Raw genomic sequence first — 23,588 nt, forward strand, 5'->3', positions numbered from 1 at the left:
CTAATGATAAAGCTTCCTGAATAGCGAAGGCTAAACTCTAGAGCAAATACATCACCAAATCGTGAACAATAACTCCAGAATCAACAGCGTATCCAAGTAGGTCTAGCCGGTGGCACGACAGAGGAAAAATTGAGTTCTTGTTGACAAGAAGTACTTGAGTACCTGCTCACAGATGGCGCTGTTGTGTACACCCCCACCTGTATAGCGATCGCTGGCGTATCCCGACCGTAGATTTCTGTCGGGCAACAGAGTTGACAGCTACATGATCATCGGGTAAGATTAATATTGAAAATGTATATATCATTACTATAGTACAGCTCTGGGTGATAGGAGGATAGATGTGAGAGAGGCAAGAGAGCGTGCTAGAAATAGGAATGAATGGCGAGCGATTGTGACGCAGTTCCAGTAGGCCCTGCTGCTTCCTCCAGTGCCTTGGATGACCGTGGAGGTAGCAGCAGTAGGGGATTCAGCATTATGAAGCTTCATCTGAGGTGGATAACGGGGGAGGGTGGGCTGTGACACCCTAGCAGTACCAGCTGAACTCGGTTGAGTCCCTTGTTAGGCTGGGAGGAATGTAGAGAGTAGAGGTCCCCTTTTTTGTTTTTGTTTCATTTGTTGATGTTGGCTACCCCCCAAAAATGGGGGAAGTGCCTTGGTATATGTAAGTTTCCTGATCGCTGATTGGATAGAATTATCTTGTCCAACCAATCAGCGATCAGGAAACTTTTTCCGAGCTAAAAGGGCACCCCTACGAGTCGGCGCAAATATGCCTCGCTAAAAGAAATGGACTATAGTAGTAGTAGCTAAGCTACAACCCTAGTTAAAAAAGCAGGATGCTATAAACACCATAAGGACTCCAACAGGGAAAAGTAGCCAAATGAGGAAAAGAAATACGGGAATAAATAAACAAGAGAAGTAATGTAAAATAAAAAAGTAAATATTTTGAGAACACTAACATCAGAATAAATCTATTATATACAAACTATAAAAACAGACTTATGTCAGCCTGCTCAAGGACTAGTTCATACATATTCATTATTCTGTATTGAAGGTTTTCCAGATATTTCATACCTTTACCTTCTATTTCACACCAAGTCTCCATATCCACAAATACGATACTATAGATAGTAGATTGACCAGGGCACCAGCCACCCGTTGAGATACTGCTGCTGGAGAGTAATTGGGTCTTTGACTGGCCAGACAGTACTGCATTGGATCACTCTTTCTGTTTACAGCTAATTTTTTCTTTGCCTACACATACACCAAATATTCTGGCCTATTCATTCCACATTCACTTGTGTCCTCATACACCTGACAACACTGAGATTACCGAAACAATTCTTCTTTGCTCAAGGGGTTAACTAATGCATTGTAATTGTTCAATAGCTACTTTCCTCTACGTAAGGGTAGAAGAGACTCTTTAGCTATGGTAAGCCAGTTCTCTAGCGTTGGGTAGTGACATAGCCTCTGTACCATGGTCTTCCAATGTCTAGAGTTAAGAGTTCTCTTGCTTGAGGGTACACTCGAGCATACTATTCCATCTTATTTCTCTTCCTCTTGTTTTGATAAAGTTTTTAAAGTATTATAGGAGATATTTATTTTAATGTTACTCTTAAAATATTTTATTTTCCTTTATTCCTTTCCTCACTGGGGATTTTTCCCAGTTGGAGGTTCTGGGATTGTAGTATCCTGCTTTTCCAACTAGGGTTGTAGCTTATCAAGTAATAATAATATGAGAATCAGCAGCTGAAAACCAGACAGGAGAACAATACTCAAAACAAGGTAGAAGAATGGAAGAATTAAAACACTTTTTCAGAATAGATTGATCACCGAAAATCTTAAAAGACTTTCTCAATAAGCCAATTTTTTGTGCAATTGAAGATGACACAGACCTAATTTGTTTCTCAAAAGTAAATTTGCTGTCGAGAATCACACCTAAAATTTTAAGTCATACAAATTTAAAGATACATTATCAATACTGAGATCCTGATGTTGAGGAGCCACCGTCCTTGACCTACTTACAATCATACTTTGAGTTTAGTTAAGATTCAACTTCATGCCCCATAATTTGCACCATGCACTAATTTTAGCTAAATCTCTATTAAAGGATTCACCAATCCCAGATCTACATTCAGGGGATGGAATTGATGCAAAGAGAGTAGCATCATCTGCATATGCAACAAGCTTGTTTTCTAGGCCAAACCACATGTCATGTGTATATCGTATGAAAGTCGTCGGCGCCCACTCGTGTCCGAGTATTGGGTTCTGTCGTTAGCCATCAGCCTCCTATCTATCAACATCCTATCAACATCAGACGTAAGCACCCACCCCATAGATAGGAGTATGAAAAGTAATGGGCCAAGAACACTACCCTGTGGAACACCGGACATCACATTCCTATACTCACTGGAACTAAGACCTGTGGTCTCTGCACATATATTTGTGGCAGATATTTTCTGAAAGACAAGTGTCCGTTTAACTGGCATTTGTACCCTAATTATACTTGTAAACAGTTTGCGGACAGTAATACAGTACTCCTATGGTAATACTCAACCTGATATCATATACTGTCAGTAAGCATACAGGCATTGGTATGATGCACTGTACTACACTCATATGTTAGTTTCTATAGAAAAAGGATTAGTGAAATACTAACTTTGTCAAAAAATATATCTCATAAAAGACTCACACCTACAATAAAAAAAGAGGTATGGTATAAATATAACTTTAGTTACTAACAATTAATTCTTCCTTTGAAGCCACATCCGCGGAAGTCCGTCCCTTTTGAGTTTGATATTAAATTCATTACCAACATTAACAATTGATAATTTTAATTTACTAAAACAAATGCCATCAGAAGATAAACCATGAGAAACAAACAGTACGTATTGAGAAATTTGCAATCGCTTCAATATCAGCATTATTATTCGGTAATTCAGCTTCATCACCGAAAAAATTATTCTTTAGAATAAAGCTAAAAAACTACAAGATCACTTTGACAAAATGGCAAACACTGCAGTAAATTCTGCTAAAAATGAAGAAAAAGCAAAACGAATTATGACAATAAGCTTCGTACAAAACATCCGAAAGACGAAACTAAAATTTCACTTCAATTTCTAATCAATGCAAATAACTTTTTTCACTAATTTTCAAGTATTCAGTTTAAAGCAAATCAGCATAAAATATATTCACCAGAGAACATAAAGTCTTCAAAACCACCAGCCTATGAACGACTTAAAACCGCAGTTTCTTTTGCAAGGTTTGCAAAGCTATAACGTCAATGTTGCAATATAGTAATATATACAAGAAGCTCCTCAACTTACAAGCATTCGAAGAAGCAATAAAAAATCAAACTGAAATCAAATATCTCATATATTGTATTAAAATCTCATAATGAAATTCTGTTAAAACTATATTAAATAATTTAATGCAGTAAGGAACACATTTGCAATATGTAACACAACTATCTGTTGACCTTTGCAAATGAAAATTGAAGGGATGTGTTATATGAAACCTTTCATAAGCTAAAATTAAAAAAAATTCCACAAAAAAAAGCTTTTTGGAACCCATTAAGTTTGTAAGTCGAGGACTTTCTATATATAAATTATTTTCAACTTTGATTTCACTAAGTGAATCTAATTTCAAAACCACATTAACCTCCTAGTGACAAGAGTCCTCACTTAATGGGGGCATCTTTTAAAGAGGCGACGGTGACTGGCCCGCTACTCGTACTCAGGACGTTGCTGTTCCACGTCGCTGTCAGGGAACCGTTCACCTTGAAGCCGGCGAGCATCTTCGTGAGAGCGTCGCTCTTCTTGGTATTCAGGACGGGATCCGGTTCGCCTTCGTACCCCTCGGCCACGACGCGGTCGCCGGGCTTACTCCCGGGCGCCGGAGTGAGGGGCTCGACCGCCGGGGGCTCGCTGACGGAAGCGCAGAGGACCATGCCGGCCGACTTGACCCCTCTCATCGCCGCCGGCTTCAGGTTGGCCAGGACGACCACCATTCGGTCCTGCATTTCCTCGATGGGGACGAACTTGACCAAGCCGCTGACGATGGTTCGGGGCTCCTCCCCGCCGATGTCTATCTTCTCGACGTACAAGGATTCGGCATCGGGGTGTCTGGAGATCTCGACGATTTTACCCACTCGCATGTCAAACTTCGAGGGGACAAACTCGTCGCCTCCGGCCGCGGCCGCTTTCGGTGCCGATTTGGTCTTCTTGGGAGGGGGCGGGAAAGCCTGGTTCTGCAACTTCTTCATGGCTCCAGATTCGGCGGCTTTACGAATGGGGGCTATGAGTCTCTTGAGGTACTCGGTTACGGTGTTTTTCAGGTCCCCAGGATGCAAATCCTTCTGCTTAAATACGTTCTCCAGTTCTTCAAACGACCCAAATTCCAAGTCCCCGCCATTTTCCGGCGAACGGCACACCTTGAATTTTTCCTCGGCTAAGAAAGGCATGATGATCACTTTAACCAGAGACAACACAGGGTTAAAACTAACGTTACCTTCCTCACAAAAAGCTGCTTTGATCTTTTTCTTGATTTGTGAATCTTGCTCGGTAAGTTCGATAAACTCCTCCTCCGGGTTCAGAGCCGCCCTGTTCAGCAGAGAAGGCATTTCTAAGCCTGCCAGATGAACTCTCGGTTGACCCCCTACCAGGGGCAGAATGTTTTCAGCGAAGGCAAACAGAGGTGCGTGCTTGGCGCCGCAATAATGGATATCTGCTTTCGTATGCTTCTCGTCCAGGGCCAACATGTCTGGGTATATCAAAGCAGAGAGGAGGTTAGGGTCCTTCACTACGTTCTCAACGGCGTCGTTCGAATCCTTGCAAGTGACGAGGGCGGTCAACCTGTACAAATCGAGAATGTATTCTTCCTTCTTTTGGAAATTGCTGCCTTTCATAAAAGTGATGTGCTCTAGAGATACTTGACCTGAAGTCAGGGCGGCCTTCAACAATTCCGTGCAGTAGTTAGCTCTGTGAACGGCCAAATCTAATGGGAACTGGCCGCCGTCTAGGTGCGAAAGGACGTCTTGGACCAGGACCGTGACCTTGCAGCCAGCCTTCAAGAAGTCCCTCACTTTCGCTACGTGTCCCAAGAGGTTGGAATCCGGTCTTCCAGTAACTGGAACCGTCCACAAAACTTGCGCAGAATGACTAAGAACGCCGGATAAAGACGGGGGCGGAATCGCAGCCAAGTTCCGACTGACTAGTTGACACCTGTCATCTAAACTTAAACCCTGTAAGGTGAGGTCATCAGACGACGAAGAAGTTTCCGAAACAGCTGGTACTGTGGGGGGCATTTCACTCGGCGGAGGATAGGCTTTTTTCGTAAGCTCCTGCAATTCTGGACTGCTGAATTCTTTTCTAATGTGATCCAACAAGCTATTCAAAAACTTCGTAACAAACACCTTTATGGCATCCCCGGAAACGCTCCCGGCGACGAACTCGGTTTTCAGGTGGTCGAAAGACGAAAACGTCTGGCCATTTCCCAGGTCGAGAGGCTTTCCCTGGCCTTCCAAAATTGGGCAAACCACATAATTAAGAAATGCCATGACGCCATTATCCGGAGACGACGGATCACAGGATGCCCCACCGAGTTTCCTTTCCACGGCTTCGGCGGAGTCCAGGAGGTCAATCTTGGAATCCACTTCGGAGGAGGACATTTTCCCGCCCGTCAAACCCGGCACCATAGGGTTCATCATGTGGGACCGTTTTTGGTAGCCGAGTTTGGGTAAGTATTTCTCGGCGTAAGTGAAGATCTTCCTCTGGTCGACTCCTCCGAATTGGGCGTCGACACCGAGGTACTCCTCGTCCAGCGCTTGGAGTCCCGGGTACAAGAGGCCGGACTGGAAGGGAGCCTCGATTTGCTTGACGACTTCAGCTCCAGCTTTCTTCGCGTCGTGTTCGGTCACCATGGAGGACAGCTTGTAAACGTCCTCGGTGAATTTCTCGCCCAGCTGGTAACTCGTACCTGGAAGAGAATTTATTTTCAAATCTCTCTGTTCTGTTGTTGAACATTCCTTAGGATTACACAACAATGATTCTGTCATTCTATTGTTAAGAAATTCATCAATGATTCCAGTAGTCTATATTCAAGAAATATAATTATTCCATTACTCTATTCTTAATAAATTCAACAACTATTCCACCAGTCTATTATCAAGAAATTCAACAATGACTCCGTTAGTCTAAGTAATTCAGCAGAAAACATTCCACATTTAAAACATTTTGAACAATTAGTCCAACATCAGTCCACGGATTCGGCAACCGTGGGTTCACTTATACACAGTGGACCATTTAGTAACAATTAAGCCTCATACTACCACTAGTGTGTTATGGGGTCCTTTGACTGGCCAGACAGCAGAACTGCACTGGATCCTTCTATCTGGTTATGGTTCAGTTTCCCGTTGCCTCCACATACACCAAATAGCTGGCCTATTCTTTACAGATTTTCCTGTCCTCATACACCTGACTACATTGAGATTACCAAACAATTTTTTTTCACCCCAGGGGTTAACTACTGCACTGTAATGTTTCAGTGGCTACTTTCCTCTTGGTAAGGGGGGAAGAGACTCCTTTGCTATGATGGGCAGCTCTTCTAGGAGGACACTTCAAAATCGAAACCATTGTTCTCTTGTCTTGGGTAGTGCTATAGCCTCTGTACCATGATCTTCCACTGTCTTGGAGTAGAGCTCTCTTGCTTGAGGATACTATTCTATCTAATTTCTCTTCCTCTTGTTTTGTTAAGTTTTTATAGTATATAAAGGAAATGTTTATTTTAATGTTGTTACAGTTCTTAAAATATTTATTGTTCCTTGTTACCTTTCCTCACCGGGCTATTTTCCTTGTTGGAGCCAATGGGAATATGGCATCCTGCTTTTCCAACTAGGGTTGTAGCTTAACAATTAATAATAACAACAATAACAATAACAACAGTCCACAGATAAATAAAACTTCAAGACCCTAACTTGACCTTTCTCCCCTTTGATTTGATTCAAACGGCTCAGAAGCCCAATTGATAACAAAGTGCAACTGTTGCATTATAATGAAAGAGCCAAAAAGTAGAAGACTAACAATTGAGTACAGGTAGTGGGTGAAGTGATCACTGCAAAGACCCTCTGGTAATGCCTAGAGTATCCCAATTTAATCTAATTTAATGTTTTTACTGTTCTTGAAATATTTTATTTTGTTTATTCTTCTCTTGTACTATATTTCCTTGTTTCTTTTTCTCACTGGGCTATCTTTCCCTGTTGGAGCCTTGGCTTATAGCATCTAGTTTTTTCAACTAGGGCTGTAGCTTAGAAAGTAATAACAATAATAATAATAATAGTGGTGCAATAAGCAGTATAGTCATCTGGATTAAGCCCTGTGCTGCTTATAGAGGGGTGCTCGTCGACTGTGTTCCCGAATCGTATTAGAAAGGTTTTCTCTTAGTCAAGTTCTACAAATTTTTACCTCTAGTGTACACAACCTCGAGCAAAGCTCCTACATGGGTAATCTGTAGTAATTCCAAATCAAGTCTTTGCCTTTGATACAGTACAGTAGTTTAACATCTAAAAAGAACAAGCCTTAATTTATTTTGCCAAAAATAATAATAAAAAAAATCCTCATGCAATAACTAAAATGCAAGAAATCTTTCAAAATGCCATCCAACTCACTGGATATTCTATACTCTATATAGTGTACCTTACAAGAGTAAGGCACCTCAGAGAAAACATGCTCAGTACTCACTATCAACAAAATTAAAGCATAATCAGAGGTCCCAAATGAAATACCACCCTTGCTTTTATAACACTTTGGGATTCAACAATTACCAGACTTCTGGGTGGCTTCATTTCTGATCTGATTCAACCTGAATCGGAAGCTACATCAAAAGCTCTCAAGCCTTAAATAAGTTGGAGTAAAATAGGAATATTGAGAGTTGAATGGCAGGACAGGATTGGAAATAAATCTATAAGAGAGATTATTCAAGTGCCATATGTGGATGAGATCATGATGAGGGGTAGATGGATATGGTTAGGGCCAGCTCTTTGCACTCCCCAAGAGAGATTAGTTCACCAAATGTTCATCTGGGCTCCACAAGGCACCAAAAGAGTTGGAAGACCCAGGCCTACATGGCTGAGGACTATGATGATGAATGGAAAAGTATTGAATTAAAATCTTAAGATGGAGACAACTGGCAAAATCTAACTGAGGTCCTTTGCGTCAACAGGCGTAGGAGAAGCTGAAAAAGTCCCTAAATTGAGAACTAAAATCAATAAACACACGAAAAGCTTTTCTATCATCTTCCTGAAACTTGGCCATGATATTTAGAAGAAAATGGGTTTTATTCTTACTATAATAAAGGTGAATTCAAGTTTGACCCTTACAAAGCTTTTTGACACCATATCAACTAGAGGCAACATCATCATCACTCATGTTAAAGAGAGAGAGAGAGAGAGAGAGAGAGAGAGAGAGAGAGAGAGAGAGAGAGAGAGAGAGAGAGAGAGAGAGAGTTTCTACTTTTACATCTGAGACTTATACTTGACATCACAATACTTCAGTATTATAGAAAGATGGGACATTTTTTTCATATTAACTTTCAGACAAATTTGCTTTTCTTTTTTTTAACTCTTTCCCCTACGATTTTTAAATATTTACTTATCCCTTCCTCGACCCCTTTCAGGAGACTACAGAACTTCTGCTTCTATCAAGGTATAATTAATCTTATTCATTCCATACACGTACTATTCAAGGACTCTGGGCCGCTAACTAATCCCGTTGGACTTCGCACCGGGCAAACACGAATACGAAAGAAAGGACGCATCAAACGTAAGACGGCGTTACCTTGAACGAAGCGGAGTTTGTCCAGCGACACTCCGATGGCTCTCAGCATGGCCTTGATGACCGCTTCGTAGTACTGCGTGCGGAACTTGATGAGCTCCCACGGTGCTTTCATGTTATCGAGGTATGCGTGCAGATCGGCGAGGAGGATGGTCACCTGGAAAGATATCAGAGATATGTGAGGTAAAGTATATTTAGATCTATGTGAAATAAAAGTATATTTCACATTTATGCGAAGTAAAGTATATTCAAGACCTATGTGAAGAGTAAGTGAAGTAAAGTATATTCAAGACCTATGTGAAGAGTAAGTATATCTAGATCTATGTGAAATAAAAGTATATTTCCCATTTATGTGAAGCAAAGTATATTTTAGATCTATGTGAAGTAAAGTATATTTGAGATTTATGTGAAGAGTAAGTATATTTCAGATCTATGTGAAGCACAGTATATTTCAGACTAATGTGAAATAAAGTATATTTCAGATCTATGTGAAGTAAATTATATTTCAGACTTATGTAAAGCAAAGTATATTTCAGACTTATGTGAAGTAAAGTATACAGTATTTCAGATCTACGTGAAGTAAAGTACAGTAGGTAGAATTTTGGGCCAGTTATAATACTGTACTATAAAATATTCAAAAATTCCTGAAAAGAAAAGATACAGGATTCTTAAAAGCAAACAGATACAGCACTACAGTAAATGTATATCATGAATTAGATCTTACTTTCATGTTAGCGATAAACAACACACATTTAACTTCGGGTATCTCACCCATTATTCTATTTTAATTCTCTTTTTCTTGTTTTTTGGAAGTTTTTATAGTTTATATATGAAACATCTAATTAAATTTTGTTACTGTTCTTAAAATATTTTTTCTATTTAATTGTTCATTACTTATCTTGTAGTTTATTTAATTCCTTGTTTCCTTTCCTCACTGTGCTCTTTTTCCTTGTTGGAGCCCTTGGGCTTATAGCATCCTGCTTTCCCAACTAGGGTTGTAGCTTAGCTTGTATTAATATTACCATTCTACAAGGAAAAATCACAATGAATTGGAAAGAAACAAACACAAACGAATGAGATACCAACAACCTCTCATCTTTACCTCACAACCAGCCTTCAGGAAATCCGCAATTTTCGACATCGGCACGAAGTAGGCGACGTGAGGCCTGCCCGTCGTAGCAGTCCCCCAGTAGATCTTGAGTGGCCGCTCCTTCAAGACTGCGAGCATACGATCGTCGCCTATGACTTCGTCGAGGCGACGAGTGATCAACTTCATCTTCTCTTCGACGGACATCGTCTCCTGGAAAACAATTATAATTATTATTTAGTTCAGTTCCCCTCTGAAAGGTATGAAATAAGCCACAAAAATCAAAAGAATTAACCCTTTTACCCCCAGGCTCTTTGGAAATTTCCAACCCTTAACCCCCAGGGGTTATTTTTTCCCCAGCACATTTTGCAGTATATTTTTTTTAAATTGCTCTAACAGCCTCAATTTTTGTCATAGAGAGGTCAGGTTGGTCTCATTCTCTTGGAAAATGCCTGAATTTTTTCAAAAAATTATCAAAAATATGAAAAAAAAAAAATTTTTATAGCATTTTTTTGCAAGGACGTACCGGTACGTCCATGGGGGTAAAGAGATGGGTTTTGTGAAACGTACCAGTACGTCCTTTGGGGGTAAAAGGGTTAAACGGCTAAGTAAGATGCTACACAAAGTTTTATCCAAAATACTAAGTTCCATTCCTCTCTAAAAACTATAGATTGAGCCACAGAAGTCAGAGCAAGATATAACTGAAGAAATTGGACGGGAGACCAACATGCTACCAAACGGAACCGGCCTACCTAGAGTTTTGGGAGTCGCATAAAAGACTGCATCACTGTTCAGGAACCAAATTAAAATAATTGCTTAACCCTTTTACCCCAAAAATGTTATTTTCATTAGTAAAATAAATTTTTGAATATACTTACCCGATAATCATGTAGCTGTCAACTCCGTTGCCCGACAGAAATCTAAGGAGGGATACGCCAGCTATCACAATACTAGAAGGGGGTGTACTAACCAGCGCCACCTGTGGCCAGGTACTCAAGTACTTCTTGTTGACACCTCCTCAATTATTCCTCGGTCCCACTGGTTCTCTATGGGGAGGAAGGGAGGGTCAATTAAATCATGATTATCGGGTAAGTATATTCAAAAATTTATTTTACTAATGAAAATAACATTTTTCAATATTAAACTTACCCGATAATCATGTAGCTGATTCACACCCAGGGGGGTGGGTGAAAACCAGTGTACAAGATTAAAGGATAGCCAAGTATCCCCAAATTTCATATAACAGTTATCTCCAATAACAAATGAAATAATAAGTACCTGGTAAGGAAGTCGAATTGAACCGTTACTCTGCCTCTTTTTTAAGTTCGTCTTCCTTACTGAGCGCAGCGTTCCTCTTGGAGGCTGAATCAACCCAAGGTGCTAAAGTATATAGGGTTGCAACCCCTACTAAAGGACCTCTACACAACCTTTAACCTAGGCGCTTCTCAAGAATGAATTGACCACCCGCCAAATCAAAAGGATGCGGAAGGCTTCTTAGCTTACCGTAACAACCATAAAAACAACAATAAAAGAATTCAAGAGAAAAGTTAAAAAGGTTATGGGATTAAGGGAATGTAGTGGCTGAGCCCTCACCTACTACTGCACTCGCTGCTACGAATGGTCCCAGGGTGTAGCAGTTCTCGTAAAGAGACTGGACATCTTTCAGATAAAATGATGCAAACACTGACTTGCTCCTCCAATAGGTTGCATCCATCACACTCTGCAGAGAACGGTTTTTATTAAAGGCCATCGAAGTAGCTACGGCTCTTACTTCGTGGGTCCTTACCTTCAGCAATGCAAGGTCTTCCTCCTTTAAGTGAGAATGTGCTTCTCTGATCAGAAGCCTTATATAATACGAAAGCCCATTCTTGGACATGGGTCTCGAGGGTTTCCTGATGGCACACCATAAGGCTTCTGACTGTCCTCGGAGAGGTTTAGACCTCTTGAGATAATATTTGAGAGCTCTGACAGGGCAAAGAACTCTCTCAAGTTCGTTACCTACCATGTTGGAAAGGCTAGGTATCTCGAACGATCTAGGCCAAGGACGTGAAGGAAGTTCGTTCTTTGCTAGGAATCCAAGCTGGAAAGAACATGTAGCAGACTCGGTCGTGAAACCAATGTTCTTGCTGAAGGCATGAACCTCACTGACTCTCTTAGCTGTTGCCAGGCAAACGAGAAAAAGGGTCTTGAGGGTAAGGTCCTTGAATGAAGCTGACTGGAGAGGTTCGAACCTAGATGTCATAAGGAACCTTAAGACTACGTCTAGATTCCAGCCTGGAGTGGAAAGACGACGATCTTTAGACGTCTCAAAAGACTTAAGAATGTCTTGAAGGTCCTTGTTGGAAGACAGGTCCAAACCTCTATGGCGGAGAACTGAGGCCAACATACTCCTATATCCCTTAATCGTAGGAGCTGAAAGGGATCTCTCATTCCTAAGATGAAGCAGGAAGTCAGCTATTTGGGTCACAGAGGTATTGGTAGAGGATATCGAATTGGCTCTACACCAGCTTCGGAAGACCTCCCACTTAGACTGGTAGACCCTACGAGTGGAAACCCTTCTTGCTCTGGCAATAGCCCTGGCTGCCTCCTTCGAAAAGCCTCGAGCTCTAGCGAATCTTTCGACAGTCTGAAGGCAGTCAGTTGAAGAGCGTGGAGGTTTGGATGTAACCTGTCTACGTGAGGTTGACGTAGAAGGTCCACTCTTAGAGGTAGAGTCCTGGGGAAGTCTACTAGCCATTGTAGTACCTCTGTGAACCATTCTCTTGCAGGCCAAAGGGGAGCAACCAGCGTCAGCCGTGTCCCTTCGTGCGAGACGAATTTCTGCAGAACCTTGTTGATTATCTTGAACGGAGGGAATGCGTACAGGTCGAGATGGGACCAGTTCAGTAGAAAGGCATCCACATGAACTGCTGCAGGGTCTGGAACAGGAGAACAAAACAGAGGAAGTCTCTTGGTCATGGAGGTGGCAAACAGATCTATGGTAGGTTGACCCCACAAGGTCCAAAGTCTGTTGCACACACTCTTGTGGAGGGTCCATTCCGTGGGAATGACCTGATTCCTTCTGCTCAGACGATCTGCTGACACGTTCATATTGCCCTGGATGAACCTCGTGACTAGAGAGAGGTTTAGACTTCTTGACCAAATGAGGAGGTCCCTTGCGATCTCGTAAAGGCTCCTCGAATGGGTCCCTCCTTGCTTGGAGATGTAAGCCAAGGCTGTGGTGTTGTCCGAGTTCACCTCCACCACTTTGCCTAGCAGGAGGGACTTGAAGTTCAACAGGGCTAGATGAACTGCCAGCAGTTCCTTGCAGTTGATGTGGAGAGATCGTTGTTCCTCGTTCCACATTCCGGAGCATTCCTTTCCGTCCAAGGTTGCACCCCAGCCCGAGTCCGATGCATCTGAGAAGAGATGAAGATTGGGGGTCTGAATGGCCAAGGATAGACCCTCTCTGAGAAGGAGGTTGTGCTTCCACCACAGGAGAGTGGTCTTCATCTCTTGGTTGATAGGGATAGAAGTTGCTTCTAGAGTCGAACTCTTGTCCCAATGAGCTGCTAGGTGGAATTGAAGAGGGCGGAGGTGGAGTCTGCCCAGCTCGACAAACAGGGCTAGGGACGAGAGAGTCCCTGTGAGACTCATCCACTGTCTCACTGAGCAACTGCTCCTCTTCAGCATGCTCATGATGCACTCTAGGGCTTGGCTTATCCTGGGGGCCGATGGAAAAGCCCGAAAACTCTGACTCTGAATCTCCATTCCCAGATACACGATGGATTGTGAGGGAATGAGTTGAGATTTTTCCAAATTGACTAATAGACCCAGGTCTCTGATAAGGTCTAAAGTCCAATGAAGATTCTCCAGACAACGACGACTCGAGGAGGCTCTCAACAGCCAGTCGTCTAGGTAGAGGGAGGCTCTGATGTTTGACAAGTGAAGGAATTTGGCTACATTCCTCATCAGAAGGGTAAAGACCATAGGAGCTGTGCTTAGGCCAAAACACAGGGCTTGGAATTGGTAGACGACCTTTCCGAAAACGAATCTTAGGAAAGGTTGGGAGTCTGGATGAATCGGAACGTGAAAATAAGCATCTTTCAAGTCCAATGAGACCATCCAGTCCTCCTGTCTGACCGCTGCTAAGACCGACTTGGTCGTCTCCATCGTGAACGTCAGCTTGGTGACATACTCGTTGAGAGCGCTGACGTCCAGCACAGGTCTCCAACCTCCTGTCTTCTTGGCCACAAGAAAGAGACGGTTGTAGAAGCCCGGGGATTGATGGTCCCGGACTATAACCACAGCCTTCTTCTGCACAAGAAGCGACACCTCCTGGTGCAAAGCTAGTCTCTTGTCCTCCTCTTTGTAGTTGGGAGAGAGGTTGATGGGCGAAGTGGTCAGAGGTGGTTGAAGGTAGAATGGAATCCTGTAACCGAACCTCAGCCAACTGACAGACTGTGCGTCTGCACCTCTCATCTCCCAAGCTCGCCAGAAGGTCTTGAGTCTGGCTCCTACTGTCGTCTGGAGAAGCGGAGAGTCAGTGTTTTCCTTTGGATGGCTTGGATCCTTTCCTGGACTTGCCTCTGTAAGAGTCTGGACGGGAGCTTCCTCGGCTGGGGGCTCTACCACGAAAGGGCGGTATGAATCTAGTCGCAGGGGTATCAGCCACTGGGGAGCGGTAAGTCTTAGGGACTGAGGTGGAAGCCTTAGACTTACGAGCCGAAGAAGCTACAAGATCGTGCGTGTCCTTCTGTATCAAGGCAGCAGACAAATCTTTAATGAGCTCTTCGGGAAAAATAAACTTCGAAAGAGGAGCAAACAGAAGTTGTGACCGTTGGCAAGGGGTAATGCTGGCGGAAAGGAAAGAACACAGCTGTTCTCTTTTCTTCAACACCCCTGATACAAACAAGGACGCTAGCTCGCCCGATCCATCTCTGATGGCCTTATCCATACAGGACATTAACAGCATGGCAGAATCTTTGTCCGTATGAGAGGTTTTCTTGCTGAGGGCCCCCAGGCACCAGTCGAGAAAATTAAACATTTCAAAAGCTCTAAACACCCCTTTAAGCAAGTGATCCAGGTCTGAGAAGGTCCAACACACTTTTGAGCGTCTCATAGCAGATCTTCGAGGCGAGTCTACCAGACTTGAGAAGTCAGCCTGGGCAGAGGCAGGTACTCCCAAGCCTGGAGCTTCCCCTGTGGCATACCAAACGCTCGCTTTCGAAGTGAGCTTCGTTGGAGGGAACATGAAGGAAGTCTTGCCAAGAAGTTGTTTAGACTGCAGCCACTCCCCTAAGATCCTAAAAGCCCTCTTGGAGGATCTAGCTAGGACAAGCTTGGTATAGGAAGACTGAGCTTGTTGCACTCCCAGCGAAAACTCAGATGGTGGAGAGCGGGGAATAGCTGAGACAAAGTGGTCTGGATAAACCTCCCTGAGAAGAGCCAAGACCTTGCGAAAATCAAGAGACTGTGGAGAGAGCTTGGATTCGTCCACGTCCGAAGAGGGATCAAGGTGTGCCTCCTCATCATCCGAAACCTCAACCCCAGAATGAGGCGACGGGATCGGATACGAATGCTGAACCGCAGAGTCAGAACGAGCAGGAACAACAACAGAGGTGGAAGGAGGAGGTGCAGCAAGTTCCTGTTCCTGTTCCTGTGGTATGAGTGGAGCGTGAAGAGACCGAGGCTGTGCAGAACAAGGTAAAGTTCCCGCAAGCAGAGATGTCTGAGGAGCAGGATCAGGGTGCACGGGTAGAGCTCGGTGCAGCAGCTGATGAGGAGACTGACTCACAGGTGGAAGAGGTTGTTGTACCTCCACCGAGAGTTGCACCGCCGGTGGAGCAGCCAGGGGAGGAGGAGGAAGAGTGGAGTAATCCTCCTGATCCCAAACCGAAGGTTGCCTTAAAGAAGGCTGATGCTGAACAACACTGGGAACAGTGAACACAGAAAGTGGTTCAACATCGTACGCCTGGCAGATGGAGCTGCGACTGGGTGCAGCGAGTGCAGGCGGGTGCAGCACAGGCTGAACGGGTGCAGGAGGTTGGTGCACCACCGGTGCAGGCGGGTGCAGCACAGGCTGAACGGGTGCAGGAGGTTGGTGCACCACCTGTGCAGGCGGGTGCAGCACAGGCTGAACGGGTGCAGGAGGTTGGTGCACCACAGGTGCAGGAGGTGCAACACTCTCAGCACGACACTCACGCATCAGGTCCGAAAGCTGAGCTTGCATGGACTGAAGCATAGACCACTTGGGATCAGCAGAGACAGTAGCAGACTGAGGTAAAGCCATAACAGTGGTTGCACCACCGGTGCAGCTCTGTTGTACCTTACTCCTCTTGGGCGGAGTACAGTCGCTAGATGACTGAGGCGAGTCAGAGCTGAGCCAACGACTGCAACCTGGCTGAGCACTCGAGGGCTGGACTCTGCGTTTAAGCGGTCTAGAGACCTGAGACCAACGTTTCTTCCCCGAGAGAAGATCAGCGGACGAGCGGAAGACGGGCTCAATCGTCTGCAAGTGGGAGTGACGGTCTGTGGAAGACACGCCCGCAACCACTGAGGATAATTCTGTGCGCCTAACAAGGCCTGCCGAACCCTTATGCCCTTCGACATTGCTTCTCCCCTGGGCTTGGGAGCTTGCAAGAGGTCCCGGACTGGGAGAACGACTGGCTCGCACAGAAAAATCCCCACGCACCACACTGGCACTAACACTAGTACAAGGCACTGCACCGACACTAGCACTCGTCACAGCACTGGCACTAACTTCACCCACTGCACTCTTGGCCTTCAACTCTTTCACTTCGGCCATCAGAGACTTATGGTCACTTACCACTGACTCTACCTTATCGCCTAAAGCCTGAATAGCGCGTAAAACCACTGACATATCAGGCGGAGGGCACACAGTAGGATCGGGGGTAGCCACTACAGGGGTAGGATCAGGTTGGGGATCATGAGATGAGGAAAATAAAGAAGAGTGAGAAGAACTCCTCCTAGCTCTAATTCTCTCTAACTTAGAAGAATACTTTAAAAGTCGGACAAAATCCAATTCCGAAAGTCCGGCGCATTCCTCACATCGATTTTCTAACTGACAGGGTCTGTCCCTACAGTCAGAACAAGCGGTGTGAGGATCTACCGAGACCTTCGGAATACGTCTATTGCAAGACCTACATCGTCTATGGGAGGGGGCTTGCGAAATGTCAGACATTTTGTTTTCAAGAGAAGTCAAAGGGAGATCCAAAAAACAAGCAAAAAAATTCGTTAACCGTTAAACTGAATTAAATAAAAGCTATCTAGCTAATATCAGAAGGTTTCTAGTAATGCGACAGCCGTAAATCAAAGAGAATACATCACCAAATAAGCGAGAATAAACTCGAAGACCATAAGCGTATCCCAAAACGTCTAGCCGGAGGCACGACAGAGGAATAATTGAGGAGGTGTCAACAAGAAGTACTTGAGTACCTGGCCACAGGTGGCGCTGGTTAGTACACCCCCTTCTAGTATTGTGATAGCTGGCGTATCCCTCCTTAGATTTCTGTCGGGCAACGGAGTTGACAGCTACATGATTATCGGGTAAGTTTAATATTGAAAAAGGACGTACTGGTACGTTTCACGAAACCCATCCCTTTACCCCCATGGACGTACCGGTACGTCCTTGCAAAAAATTGCTATAAAATTTTTTTTTCATATTTTTGATAATTTTTTGAGAAAATTCAGGCATTTTCCAAGAGAATGAGACCAACCTGACCTCTCTATGACAAAAATTAAGGCTGTTAGAGCAATTTGAAAAAAATATACTGCAAAATGTGCTGGGGAAAAAAATAACCCCCTGGGGGTTAAGGGTTGGAAATTTCCAAAGAGCCTGGGGGTAAAAGGGTTAATGAGAATTGACCACTTATCTTTCATGATAGGGCTGTAGTATTACATGCCATTGCTGTTTAAAGAATTGAGGGGAGGAGGAAAAGTATTTCCAAGGTAGTAACTACTGAAGTAATACCGCAAACTTAAGTCAGACTAAACTGGGCTCAGAGAGAGAGAGAGAGAGAGAGAGAGAGAGAGAGAGAGAGAGAGAGAGAGAGAGAGAGAGAGAGAGCTTTGTTACACATAATTCTACATTGCAATACCTTGACTTCTGATTCTTACTTGCATAAAATAATTGATAAACTTTTTCTGAGAGAGAGAGAGAGAGAGAGAGAGAGAGAGAGAGAGAGAGAGAGAGAGAGAGAGAGAGATTTGTTACACATAATTCTACATTGCCATACCTTGACTTCTGATTCTTATTTGCATAAAATAATTGATAAACTTTTTCTGAGAGAGAGAGAGAGAGAGAGAGAGAGAGAGAGAGAGAGAGAGAGAGAGAGAGAGAGAGAGAGAGAGAGAGAGAGAGAGCTTTGTTACACATAATTCTACATTGCAATACCTTGACTTCTGATTCTTATTTGCATAAAATAATTGATAAACTTTTTCTTAATACAGTAATACCATAAACTTCCTCATTCCTTATCTAAATGATTCGATATAAAAAACGTCAAAAATGAATGAAAATGAATGAAGAACAATTAATATTTTTAAAACTGTGCGGCTGCAATAGGAGATTGTTTACTGAGCAAGGGCTTAGTGCATACGTACTGCAACAAGTATGATTCATGTTCAATACACATTCAAATGAGGGTAGATGCAATTTAGTAAATTTTCAATTAACTCACAGCAATTAGAACAAATTCAAAACTATAATGAAAATCAAGGATTTGGGTATACTTGCTGCAAAAAAAAGTTACAACCACGTTGAAAAAAGAACAGCAAAATGAAGGGTTATCCAATACAGTATTATAAATTGCTAGAATAAAGAACAAAATCCATCATGCATCTTGAGGTAAGTCAAACAACTAGAAAACAAATATCTGTCTATAAGAACTGTAAAAATAAAAAAGCAAAAGCATGCTGTATATGTACACCCAAGATGCTCTCTCGAAGCCTTCTACATCTTTCGCAAACTGCCTCTTTATCCGAAGACTGAAGACGCAGTAAATACATGGAAGTTCTTCTTCCCAGACTTGCTGAATATTTATTGATATTTAGACGAGGCATTTTAGAATTGTGGGGGCTTTTGTCACACGCATGCTTTTCCACAATGTCATAAAATATTTCTAATCCTTTAAATCTAAACTCTCACAGAATCTTAGGTTCTCACAGAAGCCACATTAAGAGACTTCCCATACTGTTGCTAAACGGGAAAATAAAACGCAGTAAGACATCATTAGAGAACTGATCCAATCTACACTTCGATTGTTTAAACACAACACTACATCTCAAAGAAACTATTAATCAATAGTTTTAACTCTGTTCAAAGACATGCACGTTAGTTAAAGGCCTGGCTAAACCCCACACACACACAAGCTAATCATATGGTGCTTAAGCTCTGTAAAGCTTTCCTCTTTCTATATCTGAGGATCGATATTATTCCACTCCTAAACACACAGAAAACTAGTTTCATTTCACACTTCCTAAAGCTAGCTCGTGAACATACAAACCTGTTTGAGAGACGATATAATTCGCCCCAATAATTCCTCTACATTCTCACACTGATCGGAAAATTTCTCTTTCTCGTAAGTCTTAACGTGATTTAGCCATCGCGAGAGATGTGCATACGGGGAGACGTCGTCTCCGAGTATTTTCAGCGAATCTGACAGAACCACGTCGTTCGCTGTCGGCTGATATCCGGCTACGTAACTAAAATAGGTAAAGTGTTCGTCTAGCAACCGTAAATTTTCTGTTGACCAGAGGTTTCTCTTACTCATATTTGTTGGCCCTGTAAAGAAACCAGCCTTCAAGGTATAGCAGCATGTAAGGGAAAAGAAAATCCAATTATATATTATCTAATTTCATGCATGCTCCTATCTATGTAAAATAAGCAGATAAAAATAATTTCATCCTTGGCTGTGAGCTACAGTATTTGAACTATTAAACAAAATGGAAGCCTTATGAAAAATTTACTTTTCTAAAACATACCAAAGCTAGTTACCTTACGTTAAAATAAAACCTGAGTTGAATACCTCGTGCAATTCAGCTAAATGACGTACTGTGCAAATTGGCATGTAAAATCAATCAAAATTGTACACAATTAAGTCTAATGTTCTGTACTCCCATACAGTATCTGACCATTGGAAGATACTGCATAGGAGTACAGCTATTACTGTACCTAAAAGACACTGTGTTCACAATTATACACCCTAACAGGATAGGCTCGAAGGCATTTGATCTTAAATGTGGCAGAAATTGAAGGCGAGTAAGCTATATCGGATAGCGGCCATCTATATGTATTATTATGTCTAACGGTAGAGTAAGGGGGGTCGCAGGGGGCGTTAGCCCCCCATTAAGTAAGTAGGTAAGGACAAGGCTTGTAGGTTAGGTTAGGGGGGAAAGTTTAGTTTAGTTGATGTCTATTTTCAATTAACTTGAGGAACTGGCCGCTGATATACAAAGGCTCCTGAAAGGCTAGGCAGGATGACAATGAATGAGAATATTTAGAAAGTATATAATATTATGCAGAAGTTAACCATTTGTTCCCAGAGGATATACATTATAACTTCAATTTCTCGTAAATATTCATCAATTCTTCCTCAAGGTCAAACCACATTGCCCTTGGGAGAGGTATGATCGGTAAATTGAGGTTCTACGTACTGAGTTCCCCCCTATGACGCCCACCAAGGAGTTAGTGTCATTACCATACCCTAAGGTTGACCTTATACCTGCGATGTATTCCTACCCGACTTCACATACAAAACACAATATTTTTCAGATGTATCTCCTTGTTTCACTAGTATAAATTACTCGAAAAATACGACTTTCCTAGAATAACCAAGAAAAAGCTATTCAAAACAGTTGTAAACACCAATAACACATCTTAGTACAGTAGTAGTTTCAAATTGTTGGAGGCAGAATTTATTTGCAAATGATGGTACAACATATTGGCTAAAAAAACTTCCATGACAGTGCAAAAGTTTCTGATTCATCCCTTTGAAGGCGAATGGAAATGGAAATGTTACAGAAAATGTGAAATTAATATCAGAAGCCAACGAATAGGGAATCTCTAAATTAAGTACAGCAATTCTTCGGCTATTGCGGGAGTTACATTCCAAAAACCTTCAGGAAATAGCTGAAAAACCATGAAGTAGAATCAGAAATCCATAGTATATTTTTATTTTCATTAATCTTATATATTAATTATCTTCATAAATTTATACTTTTATAAGCCCCAAAAATTACAATAACAAAAATGTGTCAAAATCTGAAAAACATATAACTCGTCTGTCCTTTTTATATTCCACTACATAGATTTACACAATACATTTTATAAAGCCGCAACGTAATGCGCGAACAATATCTGAGCCCAGATATGGCGAGGATATGAGGTCCAAGATAATGTGCTTCAAGAGATATATTCAAATATGAGAGTCCCAATCTGCAAATTAATATTTTATTATATTTCAATAGAGCCAAAATAAGCATCTGGGTTATCAGAACCTAAACTCCAAACTAATGTTTTACTATATTCTAATAAAACCAAAATAAGCATCTATAGTCCATTTCTTTTAGCGATGCATATTTGCACCGACTCGCGGCGGTGCCCTTTTAGCTCGGAAAGATTTCCCGATTGCTGATTGGTTAGAATTATCTTGTCCAACCAATCAGCGATCCGGAAACTTTTCCGAGCTAAAAGGGCACCGCCGCCAGTCGGTGCAAATATGCATCGCTAAAAGAAATGGACTCTAGGTTATCAGTAGCCCACACTGATGACATCAAGGCTTTCAAGACGAAACTGAAGACTTTCTTGTTTTTTAAAAATTCCGATAAAGAGAATCTGATAATTAACGTGGAATATGCCAGGCGATGCTATAAGTACCCAAGAATGCATACGACAAACAGATCTTGTTAAAATTATAGCTATGGACGGAACAATATTTTGAACAGAAAAAACAATGATTATCATTAACAAAAAAGATAATTACTATATTATTATTGATATTACTAAATCCTCCGATTGTTATACATCCAAGAAGGTAACGTATAGAGAAGAAAATGCTTGTTTAACGATTATATATCGTTTCCCCAGTATGTTTTCCCCACCCAAAACCCTTAGTTCCCACTGGGGGTCCCCCATTATCGTAGGATATATATATATATATATATATATATATATATATATATATATATATATATATATATATATATATATATATATATATATATATATATAAATATATATTTCTGAAACTATTCATTTGCGACGGGAACGAGTGTCATTTTCGAAACGTATTTTTTCTATAAAATAGTATTTTTCCTAGGTTACACTGCCCTGTAATGCTGTAAAATAATACCAAGATAATTACTGTATTATAATTGATAATACTAAATAATGTGCCTTTACTGAATTTGACATTCATTTCAACAGCACATAATCCAAAAACCCATAAGAAATCTAATGGTTTTTACTCCGCCCTGAACTCGCTTCGCTCGTGAGTGGACCCTTTAGTGCACAAGGATTCCCTATGTGATAGGACCAAGAAAACAGCCAAAAATTAAGTGAATTATAAATGACCGGTGCACGAGTAAAGTTATACAACATGATTAACTCAAGGTACCCTTAGGCTTGTATAAATAATAGGAATTTAGTTGTTACGCGCTTGCTTTAATCTTAAATTCATTAAAAATCTAATTAATTTGAATAATACAATCTTATTTCCTAATATATACAGGTACTCTAGCCTAGCTTAGCCCCCAAATACCGGTATAGGGTCCAGGAATCCATATGACGTTCCTAATCTCGCGAAATAACAGCCATTAATTAATGATATAGAACTTAAATTATGCATAAATACTATATCGTAAGAGTCTCTCTCATAATATTATTATTCATATACTTACGAATTTTAAATTGCTTAAAATTGAGGGAAAATAGAGACGTGGTCGAAGTGGTCTTTCTCTCGCGAGTGTCAAAAGTTGAATGACACCCAAGGGATGATGTTGATCATGTTGGGCTCACTTTTAGTAATGCTTCTCTTTATCAGGGCAAAGGTTTGAGGAAAGAGTCTTATATACATAATAGAATCCGCTTTATTACTTTATGAGTGGAGGTTTATTTAATAATTTTTTGTTCTTATTAAATAACCTATAAAAATATTTCAATAATTTACAAAAATAGAGGAAGTCTATCAGGTCAAAGGTTTGAGGAAAGAGCTGTATATACATTATAAAATCCGCTTTATCAATTTATCAAATGAGTTTTATTTAATAAATTTTTGTTCGTTTTAAATAAATTATAAAAATATTTCAATAGATTACGGAAATAGAGGAATAACAACACCAAATTTGTATTTTCGGCTTGCATCCTTTAATTTTAATAAAAAATACATAATAATATCATAATTACCATGTTAATAAACAGATTATGATACAAAGTACAATATATAGAGACTTGACATAATCATCATATATTTTTAAATAAATTTTTAAAATATTTCAATAGATTACGGAAATAGAGGAATAACTTAACCAAATTTGTATTTTTGGCTTGCAGACTTCAATTTTAATCAAAACTATATTCTAATATCATAATTACCATGTTAATACACAAATTATGATACAAAGTACAATAAATAGAGACTTGACATAATCATCATATAGTTTTAAATAAATTATAA

The 23,588-nt window shown here is 41.4% G+C and overlaps 1 protein-coding gene across 2 annotated transcripts; it reads right to left on the minus strand.

Annotated features, from left to right (window-relative positions):
* Positions 1-2,868: 2,868 nt before the first annotated feature.
* On the minus strand, positions 2,869-22,880 carry LOC137626489 (tyrosine--tRNA ligase, cytoplasmic-like). Of its 2 annotated transcripts, XM_068357513.1 has the most exons (5): positions 22,813-22,867; positions 19,419-19,696; positions 9,928-10,125; positions 8,829-8,982; positions 2,869-5,973 (listed from the first exon to the last, which is right to left on the minus strand). In XM_068357513.1, exons 2-5 carry the CDS (start codon positions 19,683-19,685, stop codon positions 3,677-3,679), a joined length of 2,916 nt encoding a protein of 971 aa, XP_068213614.1. In that variant the 5' UTR covers positions 19,686-19,696; positions 22,813-22,867; the 3' UTR covers positions 2,869-3,676. The 2 variants fall into 2 exon arrangements, with proteins under 2 accessions (XP_068213614.1, XP_068213615.1); XM_068357514.1 differs by lacking the exon at positions 19,419-19,696 and having other exon boundaries at positions 2,877-5,973; positions 22,813-22,880.
* Between the last annotated feature and the right edge of the window lie 708 nt (positions 22,881-23,588).

Source organism: Palaemon carinicauda, chromosome 34 (genome assembly GCF_036898095.1).
Source record: "Palaemon carinicauda isolate YSFRI2023 chromosome 34, ASM3689809v2, whole genome shotgun sequence".
Lineage (NCBI taxonomy): Eukaryota > Metazoa > Arthropoda > Malacostraca > Decapoda > Palaemonidae > Palaemon > Palaemon carinicauda.